The sequence below is a fragment of the Eptatretus burgeri genome, chromosome 8, assembly GCF_056783735.1.
Source record: "Eptatretus burgeri isolate ZD-2024b chromosome 8, Ebu_testis_v1, whole genome shotgun sequence".
Lineage (NCBI taxonomy): Eukaryota > Metazoa > Chordata > Myxini > Myxiniformes > Myxinidae > Eptatretus > Eptatretus burgeri.
In genome coordinates, this window is record NC_140968.1 from 9854774 (window position 1) to 9871053 (window position 16280).

Consider the following 16280-nt stretch of genomic DNA (forward strand, 5'->3'; position numbering starts at 1 on the left):
ATCTCTGACAGAGGTGCACTCTTTCATGGGCTGACCCTTTCTCCCAACTGATCTCTGGAGCCATTGACGAGCTTAAAATACTCCTTGAATCATTTATTGTCCATTCACAGCTCCTGATGGTGGACAAGGCATTCATCTGCAGTGTCATGGAACATCGTTGTCATTCATGGCTGGAGCCAAAGAATCCCACTCTGCCCACAACCCTGCAGGCAATGGAATCCAAAGTCTTCAGATCCACTGGTATCTCTCAAAAGGAAACTTAGGCCCAAGACCATTTATCTGACCATAGAGAGGCTGGTGGCATTGTGTTCCTTTGTTGCCTCTCCTCTGGTCTTGCTCTTCCCCTCTTTCTCTGCTCTTCAGCACAGCAACACAACCAGGTCACATATGTTCATTCGCAAACCCATGCCTACCGTAGTTTTCCCTCTTAAGTACAACTTCTTGCTCAATGCCACTGTTTTGTTCATGTTATCTACATATGGAATCCAACAAATCAACACAGTGTACAGGATTTGAACCTGGGATGCCAGCAGAGTGAGCTATGTTTTCAGATGGTAACAACAAACAGGACAATCTGTCCTGTTTGATATTCCCATCTGAGTACATTTATGTACTTTCCCTACTTGCATCTTTCTTTACCCAAACTGATGGTGTTTCCAAAAATATTCACTGCCTGCCTGTTTACATCTGTGCAATGAAAGTAAAGGAGGAGGGTCAGGGGGCGGGGGGGGGGGGTTCGTGGGTGTTGGGATGAGGTTGGTATTACTGAACATCATGTCAGGTTTATAAACATACCAACGGCGATGGCAAACTGCACACGCTTCTCTACATCCTCAGCCCAGTTTGCAAGGGGAGCATCATGGAACTGAATGGGGTAGACCCCACTGTGCAGATGCAACTGCCGTGCAGTCATGCCACACCTCGTCACTGCTAAGATTGGTCCACGTGGTCGATACTTCGAGAGCAGACGAGCAGATCTATCAGGCAGAAGAGAGGGATTCACCAGGGTGGGGATAGGAGAGGAAGGAGGGATGGTGGATTGGAAATAGGAGACAGCAATTAGACTGCGAATTACAGAGGGCCTGGAACACAATATAAGCATTGAAAAAGCATGACAGGTGAGCGTAGCCATGATTCTTAAGTCTTCCAAACCTCCACAAAAATGCACTAATTCTAATAATAGTAAAGTATGGTGATGCAAAATTCCCGTTTTAGGAAAGGTGGGACAAGATGGATACCCCTTCTCCCCCTACTCCTCCATTTGATATTGAATTCGATACCATCAGCTGGAGAGCTCTCTTGGGTAGAAGTTCAGCAGAACCAAGGATGTTATAAGATGGAGCTAATTTGTGGGAAGAGGGAGGACAAGGCTTAATTTCCCACCTTACTCCACTACAGGTTGTGTAGCACAGTGAAGCACATCGACGTGTCCCAACTACGAAAAATATGGCGCACCATTTTGTAAAAAAACGCAATGCATGCGACGACATTCGGAATACGAGCAAGTTGCCCGTGCCCACACGGAATTCCAAACGGGGTCGGGATGGAAGGAGCAAAAATGCAAATGGAGTCTTCTGCCATCGAGCCGGCAAGCTGGGAGCAACAATTCACATTTATTGCCACATCTGATGCAATTTAAATGCTCTAATGGTGGCGAGGTGCTCCATTCGATACGTGTCGCTTTTCGAATGGGGTTTTCTTTCATGCATTTCTTTCATGTTTTCTTTCATTACTTTCATGCATAATGGGGTTTTCTTTTCCTTCAGGAAGCAAAACATTGGTCCCACAGGATGGAACAGAGGTAGCGCGCTTACCTTTGAGCTGTGTCGTGAAGGTTAGATTCCCAACCCAACCACAGAACATCTTATCGGGGCTTTATTTGCAGGGTGTTGCGTCACAAAGTGTGCCGTCCCTTTGATACACATTAAGCCGGGTGTCCTGTCCACTATCATTAGTTAGTGGATATTAAAGATACCACTGTGTCTTTTGCAAAGAGGAGGAAAATTATAAATAGCTTGAACAGATATCCAAAACAAATTCGAAATTTCTGCTCAAGCCAGAGGGAGTCGATTGTCAGGCCAGTTTGGGAAGACTTGGGCCAAACCCCTCCTCTGCTCCCCACCGACAGCGTGGTCGGCGTGTGCACATGGTCTTCGTGTTGTCGTGTACGTGTGGTCGGTGTGCTGCCGTGTCCATGTGGTCGGTGTGTGTGGTCTGTGTGTCACCCTGTGCGCGTGGTCGGTGTGTCACCCTGTGCGCGTGGTCTGTGTGTCACCCTGTGCGCGTGGTCGGTGTGTCACCCTGTGCGCGTGGTCGGTGTGTCACCCTGTGCGTGTGGTCGGTGTGTCACCCTGTGCGTGTGGTCGGTGTGTCACCCTGTGCGTGTGGTCGGTGTGTCACCCTGTGCGTGTGGTCGGTGTGTCACCCTGTGCGTGTGGTCGGTGTGTCACCCTGTGCGCGTGGTCGGTGTGTCACCCTGTGCGCGTGGTCGGTGTATCACCCTGTGCGCGTGGTCGGTGTGTCACCCTGTGCGCGTGGTCGGTGTATCACCCTGTGCGCGTGGTCGGTGTGTCACCCTGTGCGTGTGGTCGGTGTGTCACCCTGTGCGCGTGGTCGGTGTGTCACCCTGTGCGCGTGGTCGGTGTATCACCCTGTGCGCGTGGTCGGTGTGTCACCCTGTGCGCGTGGTCGGTGTATCACCCTGTGCGCGTGGTCAGTGTGTCACTCTGTGCGCGTGGTCGACGTGTCACCCTGTGCGCATGGTCGACGTGTCACCCTGTGCGCGTGGTCGGTGTATCACCCTGTGTGCGTGGTCGGTGTGTCACCCTATGTGCGTGGTCGGTGTGTCACCCTGTGCACGTGGTCGGTGTGTCACCCTGTGCGTGTGGTCGATGTGTCACCCTGTGCGTGTGGTCGGTGTGTCACCCTGTGCGTGTGGTCGGTGTGTCACCCTGTGCGTGTGGTCGGTGTGTCACTCTGTGCGTGTGGTCGGTGTGTCACCCTGTGCGCGTGGTCGGTGTATCACCCTGTGCGCGTGGTCGGTGTGTCACTCTGTGTGTGTGGTAGGTGTGTCACCCTGTGCGGTGTCGATGTGTCACCCTGTGCGTGTGGTCGGTGTGTCACTCTGTGTGCGGTGTCGGTGTGTCACCCTGTGCGGTGTCGGTGTGTCACCCTGTGCGGTGTTGGTGTGTCACCCTGTGCGGTGTTGGTGTGTCACCCTGTGTGCGGTGTCGGTGTGTCACCCTGTGCGGTGTCGGTGTGTCACTCTGTGCGTGTGGTCGGTGTATCACCCTGTGCGTGTGGTCGGTGTGTTGCCGTGTGCATGTGGTCGGTGTGTCACCCTGTGCGTGTGGTCGGTGTATCACCCTGTGCGTGTGGTCGGTGTGTCACCCTGTGCGTGTGGTCGGTGTGTTGCCGTGTGCGTGTGGTCAGTGTATCGCCGTGTGCACATGGTCTTCATGTTGTCGCGTGCGTGTGGTCAGTGTATCGCCGTGTGCACATGGTCTTCATGTTGTCGCGTGCGTGTGGTCGATGTGTCACCCTGTGCATGTGGTCGGTGTGCCTCCGCGTGTGTGGTCGTTGTGTCTCCGTGTCTGTGTGGTCAGTTTTCCACTGTGTTCATGTGGTAAGTGTGTTGCCATGTATGCATGGTTTGTGTGCGGGAGTGTTGTGTTGGTGTGTTGTATAGTTGGTGTGTTATGTTGGTGTGTGTTGTGTTGTTGGTGTGTTTTGTTGTTAGTGTGTTGTGCGTGTGTGTTTGTGTGTGTTGTGTGTTGTTGGTGTTTGTTGTGTTGTTGGTGTTTGTTGTGTTGTTGATGTGTGGTGTGTTGTGTTGTTGGTGTGTGCTGTGTTTTGCTGTGTTGTTGTGGGTTGTGTTGAGTTCTGTTGTGTTGTTTGGTGTTGGTTGTGTTGTGTTGGTGTGTGGTGTGTTGTGTTGTTGGTGTGTCGTGTGTGTGTGTGTGTTGGTGTGTGGTGTGTTATGTTGTTGGTATGTGTTGCGTTGCCTTGGTGTGTGTTGTGTTGTCGGTGTGTGTTGTTTTGTGCCCTTTCCTTCCCTCTCCCTCCCTCATAACAAGGTTATAAGCTATAAATTAAAATTTGCAATGTAATGAGAAGCCAACACACACACACGAACAACACACACCAACAACACACCACACACAATTTGCAACATTTACAGAAATAAAGTTAAAAACATCAACATTAAGGGAAAATTAAAATCTTCCATTATTTTACAGAAAGAGTTCGAGAAAAACGAAAAACAACTTGTTCTCTGCAAAAGAAGGAACAAGAAAGTATCAGAAGAAATTTTACAAAAACAAGTTGATGGGGATGTGTGGAAACGACGTAAATTAAAAAAGTGAGTTTCAAGTACGGTATAATAAGTTTCATTCTAAAAAAACAAAAAACAAAATAAAAGAGATAATCATATCGAGGTATAGATGAGGCAGCACAGCGAGTGAAGGATGGGAATAAATAAATGTAGAAAAAGAAAAACTAGGGAAGAGTGAATGAGCAAAGAGAAGAGTTGAAATATATGAAAACGTGCAGCAGCTGTAGTTGTGAGAGTGGAAGAACATTAATCAGAACCTGTTTCAAATCAGATTATCTGCTTTGAAAACACCAGCTGTCCTAAAGATGAGAGACTCGACCAGCTGTCTCTCTGTTGCCAATAATAGATTGGTCCATCTATGGACTGGTGTCAGCTTAATTAAACTTGGCAGAACATCGATACCACCAGGCAGTTTGAAAGGACAGGTTGGATGAATTCGAGTAGGCGAGGTGACCATGATGTGTCGACACCGCAAGGTTTTTAAATGTCCGAAGGTAGATACAAAAAGGACTGCCGGCTTAAAGCTCCTTCCACCCCACAACCCTGACACTCACTGTAATAGAGTGCTCTTACCTGCGAGGGGCTTATACCCTTGTTATGAGGGAGAGGGAAGGAAAGGGCACAAGGCAACACACACCGACAACACAACACACACCAACGCAACGCAACACGTACCAACACCACGCCACACAGCAGCAGTTTTTACTGTAATCCGCAGACTCTCGAGGAAATCCAAATAGGGTCACGTCAAATAAAAATGGACAAAAGCATGAGGCTTGAATGCGTAGAACTGCAAACAGATTTGCACGGCATCTGGGATCATGTATTTATCAGGGGAATTTAGCAAAGACCCTGTCCTACCTGCCACTGCTTGTAACCACGATAATGGCTTTCGCATGGCACTTGAACGAGGCTTCGACTGCTCCCGCTGCCGTGGTCTCGGTGAGATCGTGCGTGTGGTGGGTGGCGTTTCGCATCGCCGCAGACACGTCTTTGTAGTAAATGCAGTTTTCAGCTTCTTTGGCTATCTGTAAGCCCATGTGGATAGGCCCAGAATCAGGATGATGGAGAGCCACAAGTCCGAGATAGACAGTGAGGGAAGGAAAGAAAACAAGAGAAAAGAGACGATAACAAAGCCAGGTCAAAGATAAAATGTAATCAGGTCGAGGAGGAAAGGGAGGCTGATTGTCAAAACTAATTGTTTATTGCGTAAAGCAGGAAGAAAAGTTGATTAAAATGTCTTTGTGATGAATCTGTTAATCAGACCGATGAGAAATGAAGGCTTTTTTCCTCGTTTACCATTAATTTTCCATGAGAAGAGGTTTTTTTTTAATACCAAATAAATTGGTTCCTCTCATTTACAAAGTTCAGCAACAATTGATCATGCGGATGACGTCATACCCAAAAAGCAGAAAGAAAGACAAACTTTTTTTTTTTTTACAAGGAATTTTTGCACAGGAGGAGGCCATTTTGCCCATCATGCCTGTGCCACACCAATACCAGATTTTTTAATCAATCCATCTATACTATACCCCTTCCCTTCGTGTGCAGCCTTTTGGCTGCTACACTGGCACTCATTTCACCGACCTCGGAAGGATGACAGGCTCTCAACCCCCTGGTGTTAATTCAGCAGGAAAATGGGGCTTGAACTCAGGACCTCGAGGATCCCAAGCCACCACCCTAACCACAAAGCCAACCGAGGATCCCAAGCCACTACCCCAACTACAAAGCCAACCTAGGATCCCAAGCCACCACTCTAACCACTAAGCCAACCTAGGATCCCAAGCCACCACCCTAACAACAAAGCCAACCTCGGATCCCAAGCCACCACCCTAACCACTAAGCCAACCTCAGTTCCCAAGCCACCACCCTAACCACCAAGCCAACACCAGGTTATTGCACAAAACACCAGGTTAATGCAACTTTAGTTGCACTAAAAAATAACTAAATAAATAAAGCAGTTTGAGGTTGGAAACCTCGTTCTTTGGGTGCGTCATCATATCATCTTCTTTAATGGGCACAATTGTACCCATGTTCTTGTGAGGTTGGCCGGGGGAAGCTTGGCCCAAGTCTTTCACGAATCGGCTGGCCAGGCATGATGTTCCTCAGTCGAACGCCATGCCTGTTCAACCGATTCGTGAAAGACTTTGGTCAAGCTTCCCCTGGCAAACCCCACCAGAACGTGGGACTAATTACCCTCGCTGAAGGAGAGGGTATTGCATTTGGTACCGTTTGTTTGTCTGTCTGTCTGTCTGTCCTGAGACAGAAGAAAGTCTGCCTGTCCGCATAGAACTTTCGTATTTTTTTCTCCGCAACTGCTTGTCAGATTGAGACGTAATTTTCACCTTTGGAGCGACTACTCATGTAGAATGCTATAATTATAATTATGACATTATAGGTCACGTGGTGTGGCAGCCATGTTGGAAAAATGGGAAAAAAACTTTGTTCCTCTATCTCTGAAATCACATCAAGGAAAAAATTGAAACTTGGCACAAAGCAAGTACTCCCCATGTAGAATAAGTGATTTTTATGACATCATAAGTGCCTTCGTTATGACATCATAATTGCACATGTACAATGCTACATCCGATCAGTATGAAAAATTTTGAGGGTCATCGAGGGATAAATTTGTCCATAGAAAAAGAAAAAATATTTGAGGACATCATTGGTCACGTGATTCGGCAGCAACATTGGGGTTTTTTTTCAAAAACCATTAAAAATCTTCTACTCTGAAATGGCTGAACAGATCTTTTTCTTGCATATGGCAACTTGGCTGCCAGTTCACTATCATCTTGTTGGGGCACACAATTATGCCGCTGTGCTCCTGTACTAGTGCACTGGTACTCATTTCACTGACCTCAGAAGGATAACAAGCTCAGTCAACCCCAGCTGGTGTAAATTCAACAGCCAACTGGGCTTGAACACAGGACCCTAGGATCCCACACCAGCCAAACTAACCACGAAGCCAACAGCAAACTTGCTGAACAGCTGGAGGTGAAACTTCACAAGTATGACCAACTATCCACGAGGAACAAAACGTTCACACATTCGATGTCATAGGTCACATGGTTTGGCAGCCATATTGGATTTACCCTAAAACCAATACAAATTTTTTTTTCTCCAGAACGGCAAGACAGATTGAGGGTAAACTTCACACAAATGTTCCCCAAGCCTTGGGGATACCAGGGTGTTCACGAAACATAGGGGGCAATACCCCTAGGCGCTCACCTGGTAGTGGATGGATAAGATAACCAGGGAATAACTGGTAGGCATGGATGACCCACAAAATATGTAATGGAGAAGAAAGTAAATCCCTATGGATTTTTTTTATGCCATAAACAAACTTTGGTACATCATGGGTGATAAAGGTTGCAGTCAAGTTTCATCAAAATTGTGTGTGTCATTTCTGAGAAGAAAGTAAATATCTCTTTGGGAGGTGGGGGGGGGCAATCCCCATAAACTTCCTCCGTAAACCCCTTCAGATCCCGATTCTTTGTTAATGCCATGATCAAGCTTTGGTACATATACGGTGATGAAGGTTGTGGTGAGGTTTCATCTAAATCCGATGCGTAGTTTCAGAGAACAAGTTGAAAGTATTTGTGGATGGACGGATGGACGGACGGACGAATGGACGGACGGATGACACACCATCCCATAACCTCCCCAGAACTGCGTTCCAGGTGAGCTAATAAATGATGTCACATGGTCTAGCAGCCATATTGAATTAAGCGAAAACCTTCAAAAAATTTATTTCTCTTGAACCGCTTCATCGATCGACGTGAAACTTCACAATTGTGATCGAGTGGTGATGGAGAATATGCGTTTTAAATTTCAACCTGATCGGATGCATGGTCTGACAGCCAGTACTATTTAATTATTTTAAATCTGGGTTCTTTTTTATTTATTTATTTTTAAAAAAATAAGGCTCACTTGGCTGCACCTGGATGCGTTTGAGGGCAGAGGAGTAGCATCTGAAATCCGAATCCTATCCAGGCTCATCCTGATGACTTCATTTTTGCTCTTTGCTTGTTCGTGTACCTTCTGATTACTCCAATGCAGGACTTTACCGATTTGATCTTCCAAATGATTTGAATTGAATTTATTTTAATACCATTTTCTGAATTCAATTGAATAATAAAAAAAACGTCGGGGTCAGGGTCAAGTGTCCGTTCACAGCAGGATGTCTTGGCACCCGGTCATCGCTGCCAGCAGTTATAAAGTGGCAGTTCTAGTTATGTCTATCATTAATTACATAACACACCAGTACACAAACACCACACAAAATACACTACACAAAACTACACAAACACGACACAAGACAAGTCCTGGCGAGGATCTGCAATCTCCGATTGCTCTTTTTATTGTTGCATTGGGAATTTTGCCGTTGTGTCGGCGATAGCTCGCCTACTCTTTGCGAAGGACACTGTAGGATCTTTAACATCCAACAACTAATACCATCAGGTGGCAGACGGGACGCCAGTTTAACATCCCTCCGAGGGTCGGCACACACATTCATGAATCATGCTGCCTGTGCAACACTGGGTGACGGTTTTATAGTTGGCTTGGGATTCAAATCCAGGCTCGTGCGCATACCTCTCGGCCATCCTGCCAGCCCTGGGTCAGAATACAAACAAAGCATTCATATTAAATCAGCTTTTTGATTCAATCAAACAATCTCTGATTATTCACTCCATGAAGGGTTATCCTCAAGCATCGAAGTTTTTCAAACTCTTTACTCAACGAAATCGATTATTCACCGAACAAGGCCTTTCTCCTCCGGCCCTCTCAACCTCTGCCCTCCCCAAGCCACTCCGGGTCACACGCATTCCTCAAGAAAACCTCACCTGCTCACTCTCCCAAAGTCCAGGCTATTTATCCACCTCCTTATTCCTTCAATTGTTGTATCGTTTCCCTGTGTCCGCTGTCTCGTCCTCCTCAATTTAGTCTTTCAAATGTGCTGACTCATCACTACCTTATGTGTTCACCCACCGATTCTTTTCCATTATGTTCTTCTCCAGGCCATTGTTACCCGATTTTGTTTTTATTCCTCCTTTTACACACACACACACACACACACACACACACACACACACACACACACACACACACACACACGCACACGCACACGCACACGCACACCTGAAACCCGCATACGGGAGATAACAACCAACAACCAACCACACACACTCCATAAATCTGCTGCCATTCCTCCTTTGGATCATCCATAAGCTGAGACCCTTGTGTATGGAAAACAAAAACAAAACATGTATCTCACAAATTTAGAAATCATAAATCAATGAGAAAACATTGTTATACCTAAAGCTCAATCAAAAAGCCATGTAGATGTTTGCTCACTTGTTCCTTTAAAAGTGTTTTCATTAACATGGCGGCAGCTGTGCAAGAAGCCATCTTGTCCGTGCCACCTCCTCCAGATTCCCTTGTGGATTTTTAAAGTAGCTTTCTTGAAACGACGGAGTTTTTATCTATGAATTTAAAAGAATATTTTTACACTCGAGGTAAATAAGACTTAATTGTGGTAAAGAACAAGCACGGTGCAATTTGACGGTGTGATGGGCAAAAATTCCTTGGCTCTGTTGTTTTGTTTTTTTTTTTTATCCCTGGCACTGCATTTGAAATTGCCATCACCGATGGGGGGATAAATTATCTATTTTTTATTTTAAATCCAGATCACACTGTTCCATCCATCCATCGGGACCATACTCTGTGCAGAGTATTGCTGCTGCCGAAGTAGTCTCCTTGGCTATTGGGCACAATCCTGGACGGGTCACCACTCTGACACAGGAAACTAGCAAGCTGGCACTCGTTGTGCCGACCTCAGAAGGATGACAGACAGAGTCAACCCCACCTGGTATTAATTCAACAGCCGAGTGGGATCTGAACTCAGGATCCTAGCATCCCAAGCCCACCACCCTCACAAACACTGTTTGGGTGTATAAAATGGATCGGATGGGGTTCCACTTATCCATTATTATCAACTCGCAATACTGCACACGTGGCGAAACAAAGGAAATTAAATAATGAAAATAGACGATGTCATCGGCCTTACGTTGCTGGATTTCAATCCAACATTAAAATAAATATATATATATATATATATATATATATATATATATATATTTATATATTTGTTATGGATACAAACAAACACGACATAATAGTGACTGAAGCTTTTCGTGCTGCACTCCTCAGAGTAAAAATCGCAGCAAATGAAGGAGGAAGTGAAGGTGCGTGCTTTATACGCAGGTCTCAATAAGGTAGACGCTGATTGGTTCAACCGTAACGACGTCACGGTTAATCCGAACGCCCATTGGTCGGCTCATCATCTTCACCTCGAGCTCCCATTGGCTGGAGCAGAGTTCGTCGATGATTGACGTTTGCAACCACATCCTGGAGCGAGGGGGGATGGGTTTCCCCAAAGGTCCATTCACCGGTGCCACACCTCACAAAAAGCTTCAGTCACTATTATGTCGTGCTTGTTTGTATCCATATTAAAGTTCTGTAGTACCAAACATCTGTGTATATATATATATATATATATATATATATATATATATATATATATATATATATATATATATATATATATATATCCGTTACTCTCCTATCAAACTTTGATTTAAGTGGTCATAAGTTTAAAATTTTACATGTCGAGCTTAAATAGTTGCAAGATTATTTTTTCATTACTTGTGTTTTTCAGTGTGAGAAATGTATTAGTGAAATATTTAAATTCCAATTGTGACTTTTCAGCTTTATGTTGCAATTGTTATGTGCAGCCTGTAAGTTGAAAAAGTCATAAATAACCCCAAAAAAAACAACTCATGATGTCTGTTATTTTTATCCCCCCCCTCCCCTCCCCCACTGGAAATTTTAGAAATCACACTCTGAGAACAAATGTGAGGGAACCGAGTGGACCTACAGAGTTGTGCATGCGAACAGCCTCTAGCGGGTAATCTCCCTTCGCCGTTTCTCCAGACAGCATGATGCAGTCACAGCCATCAAGAACAGCATTGGCAACGTCGCTCCCCTCTGCACGCGTCGGCCGTGGCTTCTTGATCATACTCTCAAGCATCTGCAAGGAAGAGGATGATGGTTTGTTACTTTTAAACCAACGGTCGTCATGATATGGAATCTCTTCGTCATTTCAGACATCAAACGGGACATCGATATAAGGGTTCGATTTGAAACAAATCGATTTGTTGATGCAAATATCAGCAAAACGTGATTCTGAAGGCGGGACGAGTGAAGCCACAGCCGTATCACTGTTGCGGTTCCTTGCTACAAACCTGAGTGGCACAAGTTATGGACTTGCCCATCTTGTTACATTTCCCGGTGATCATCTTCTGTGCGATGAACACTTTTTCAGCTGGTATCTCAATGCCCAGGTCTCCGCGAGCTACCATGATGCCATCGCTTGCTTCCAGGACCTCATCGAATCTGGTACACAAGGATGGAGCAGGTGAATGAATGCACGAGCTGGACTTTTTTTTTAACCGTGCATTACGTATCATCAGACTCATGGCTGGCCATTAAATGGATGAGTTTCAAACACATTGTGGAGCTGTTCGCGTCGGTTAAATTATGCCAAAAGAACCCACACACATCAAGTACTCTACTTTCCACGCGCACATTGATATCACGTTTGAGGCTCGTAAATGACCGGGAAGATGAAGGATGTGAGGTCAATGCAGTAACAATGAGGAGAATAAAGGGCTGGGAGAAAAAAGAAAAAGCCAGGTTCACTCTCCTCTTTCATGAAAATTATTAATAGCCCCTCATTCCTTTCACGGCAATTACCTTTTGACCCCCTCATGGTTCTCGATCTTGCTGATGATCAGGATGTGTTTCCCTTTATCCCCGAGCACTTTCCGTACAGCGTGCACATCCGCAGCCTTGCGGATAAACGAGGCAAACACCATGTCCACATTTTGCTCCACACCAAACTTGAGGTCTCCAATGTCCTTCTCTGACACGGCTGGCAGGTCAACCGCAACATTGGGAAGGTTTACACCTTTTTTGCTGCCCAGCATGCCGCCATTTTCGACTTCTGTTATGGCGAAGTTGTCACCTGGTGTGGAGAGGAAATTTTGTGTGAACATCAAGTAACGGTCCAAAAATGTTGTGAAAAACAGTCCAAGAAAGATTTATATCCACTATTTATGCCTTCATTCTATATCGAGAGTAATTTTTGGGCAGCACTGCCTTTTCATAGCATTTTAGTGCCCATCACCAGTTGCACTAGGGTCAGGTCAGGTCAGGTATGGGAGCATGTGCCTGAGTAGCGCGTCGCTGAGTTAACTTTCCACCGGTACTCCAGGGGCATCCGTCTGGCCACCCCCTAGGCAGATGCCTGGCCCATCCCCATCTCCTTGAGATGCCGATCAATCTGCTGCAACCACAAGGCACATGGTCGACCCATTGGCCTCCTCCACTCACGAAACTTCCTCGCTGAGAGAATTTGGTGAGCAGGATCAGCATCGTGAAAACAAGCCACATGTCCAGAGAGCCTCAGCTGATGCTCATGGACTATGCTGGTAACAAATCTCATTTGAGTCTCTCTCGGAAACCGCTTGTTGGACACAAACTCCGTCCAGCGATAGCCAAGGATTCTCCGACGAGACCTGGTACCAAAGGAATTCAGTCTCAGTCTAAGATCCCTGGTCAGAGTCCAAGTCTCACATCCGTAGAGCAAGAGTGGAAGCACCAAGGACCTGAAGACTCGGACATCCATTCACTTACACAGGTGGTGACAGTGCCACACCTCATGATCCAGTGAATCCATGACTCCCCAGGCCCAACACACACGTTTATTGACCTCTGGCTCACAGCCAACAGAGACATGAATATTACTGCCACCAAGTTGAGTGAATCTCTCCGTGACCTCAACATCCTGACTACAAACAGGTACAGACAAGATAGCAGCATCCAAGATGTCAATGAAAGGCTGGATCTTCTGTTTGACCCAGGAAACCTATAATTCCAGTGGCTCCAACTCATCATTCAGCACCTCGAGGGCCACCAAAAGGATATCCGGAGTCTCCGCAAAGATGACTGCATCATCTACGAAATCAAGGTCAGAGGTCTTGACATTCCCAAACGATGCACTGCAGATTGAATTCTCCGACATCCTCCCCAGAATGCAATCCATAAAAGCGCTGAAAAGTGTGGGGGCCAGTACACACCGCTGATGATCTCCAGTAACAAATGGAAATATGTCGGAGATCGTATCACCACATCTCACAGCAATCTCAGTACTCTTGTATACTTCAGACGTAAGATTGATCAGTTTTGGTGGCACCCCACGAAGACCAAGAATCCTCCAGAGGGAATCCCGATTCACTGAATCGAACGCTTTGCAGAGATCAATATAGGATGCAAGCAGCCCCTGCCGAAACTCTCGTCTGTGTTTGGTGAGGACCCGAAGAGCAAGGATACGGTCAATCATCGACCTCTTTGATGTAAAGCCTGACTGCTCTGGACGCTGGTGCTCAAGCAGATGGTGGTGAACCCGATCAAGAATTATCCGAGTAAAGACCTTGCCCGGCACTGAGAGCAGCGTCACCTCTCGGTAGTTGTTCCAGTCTTGGCTATCACCCCTCCCTTTCCAGAGAGGGACAATAAGACCCCTTTTCCAGTCAGTTGGGATGATGCCTGTGTTCCAGGCAGAGCACAAAACTGCATGCAATGACATGAGTGCAGCATTTCCACCAGCCTCGAGAAGTTCAGCATGGATGCCACAGATCCCAGGAGCTTTACCCCGTTTCAACCGGTTCACCGCAGCCTGTTTCCACAAATGAAGGTGGACCACAGTTGATTGGAGGGTCAGCAATCGGGATAGTAACACCCCTGACATCCAACTCAATAGCTGGTTGATCAGCCTGGTACAACCACTCAAAGCAATTGGCCCAGCGAGCCTTCACTTCGGACTCCTCTGTTAAGAGCCAACCACCTGTTCCAACTGCAGTACACCGAGGGATGGGCTTGGATGAACGTAATGTGCGAATTCCCCTGTAAGCGGGACGAGAATCACTTGACCACAGGTGATGCTCTACCCCCTCACACATTCCTCGCACATCGGCCTCCTTGTCCACCCTCAGCACACGCACAGTTTTACGCCTCAGCTCCCTGAACAGCTCAGCTCTGCCATCAATGGTATCCACCAGTGTCCCTTGATACACAAAATTCTTCTTCACCCAAAGGTGAGTTTGAAGACATCCACCGGAAACATCAAGGACGGTGGTCTTTAAGGCGCTCCACAACTCTTCTAGATCTCCCAAAGCACCCAGAACCCCCCAAATCTCCACTCAGCTTGTTCACAAACTCCTCAGCGACCCTCCTTATCCTTGAGCTTGCCAACATCCAGCCTAGGCTGGGATGGTACAATGCTCCCGGATTTGAGCTGCAACGTCAGAGTTGCTACCACAAGCCTGTGGTCGGTATTGAGGAAATGAACACTCCGGTAGACCCTGCAGTTCAGACTCATCCTCCAAGACCATCAACAAGCAAATGGTCAATCTGCTTTGCCACACCGCCAGCGTTGGAATACCAAGTCCGGTATTCTGAAATACTGAAAGTGGGCGCTGAAACCATGAACCGGCCACCCTCAGTCCATGACTTCTTGCAAAGTCAAGGAACTTATGGCGATTCTGATTCACAGTTTCAGACTCATGGGGACCAACACATGTCTCATAACCATCCCTATCAGTTCCATTCGATGCATTGAAATCCCCCAAGATTAGAAGTGTGTCTCACCTGGGGCACTGATCAACCACAGACTAAAGTGTGACATGGAATGAGTCCTTCATGGTGAGATAACTCACCTCAGTTGGAGCATGTGCAGAGACCAGGGAAATGACACCCAAAGGGTAACGTATCCTTAGTCTCATAATACGCTCATTGACTGGTGTTACCTCTGGCTAGATTATATCTGTGACTTGCTTCAGGTATCGCGTAAACCTCCCCAAAATAACCTGAAACCTGAAACTTGATTACGAAATTACCTGAAACATTATATCCCCAAAATAACCTGAAACTTGATTAGTTGCACTTAGGACAATGACATAACCATGAAGGATGGACTGGCAGCACACGTCAACCAGAGGACCATGCAGGATAGACAGATTACTGGTTTTCTGTGTACCGATGGTCTGGTCCTGGCAGGGTAATTCTGGATACTGAGCTTGTTTCAGGAGAACAAGATCCACATGCTTAGCCAGATTTAAATCCAAAACCTCTCGGCCACCAAGTCCTGCACCTTCTTCACCAATCTGCCAGTCCCATGTACAAATACGAGCACACATCGACAAAAAGCTATCCCACATGAGGAGACTTGCCTTTCTCCTTAACAAGCAGCGAGATGAGCCCGTCGTCCACATAGATCCGGTTTCCCACATTGATGACCTTCAGGAGGTTCTTGTAGTCAAGCCAGAGGAGATTCTCATCACATTGGTCCATGAAAGCATCATCCAAAGTTACTTTGAGCTTTGCTCCCTTTTTCAGCTCCACTTCTGCTGTTCCACTCTGCAAGGAAGGGGGAACAATGAAACCTTGCTCTTGGAGGGTCTTTGCATCAAATGGTATATGTAGGTCTACCCATAGAGGAAAAGGTAGAACCCCTCCACTCATTCACTCCCCTTGTCTCCATTTCCCACAATTTATATCATTCCCATGCACCATGTGCAATATCCTTGTCTATGTATGTTTGGTTTAAGTCAGATTTTTTTTTTTTCTGATACCATACAAGTTATTATTTCGGTTATTTTCTTCAAATCCGAAGCTCTTGAAAGAGCAACTTTGAGAACAAAAAAAAAATAATATGAACAACAAAATAGAAACAAATGTTTCAACAGTGGCGAGTGGGTCACAATAGAGAAGGTTTCCTGCCACTCCTGTAACTTCCGATTGACCAGCTCATTTCAAAGAATGCAGA

At 46.3% G+C, this 16280-nt stretch overlaps 1 protein-coding gene across 1 annotated transcript in view; it reads right to left on the reverse strand.

The window, feature by feature from the left end:
• The window catches only part of LOC147021066 (pyruvate kinase PKM-like), a 48724-nt gene that overhangs the window by 4748 nt on the left and 27696 nt on the right, over window positions 1-16280 (reverse strand). Inside the window, exons 5-10 of the mRNA XM_085890796.1 lie at window positions 15685-15871; window positions 12149-12419; window positions 11638-11788; window positions 11271-11423; window positions 5195-5361; window positions 796-977 (exon numbers count right to left, since the gene is read on the reverse strand). Of these exons, the coding sequence (XP_085746922.1) occupies window positions 796-977; window positions 5195-5361; window positions 11271-11423; window positions 11638-11788; window positions 12149-12419; window positions 15685-15871 (1111 nt within the window). The remainder of the gene's footprint in view (window positions 1-795; window positions 978-5194; window positions 5362-11270; window positions 11424-11637; window positions 11789-12148; window positions 12420-15684; window positions 15872-16280) is intronic.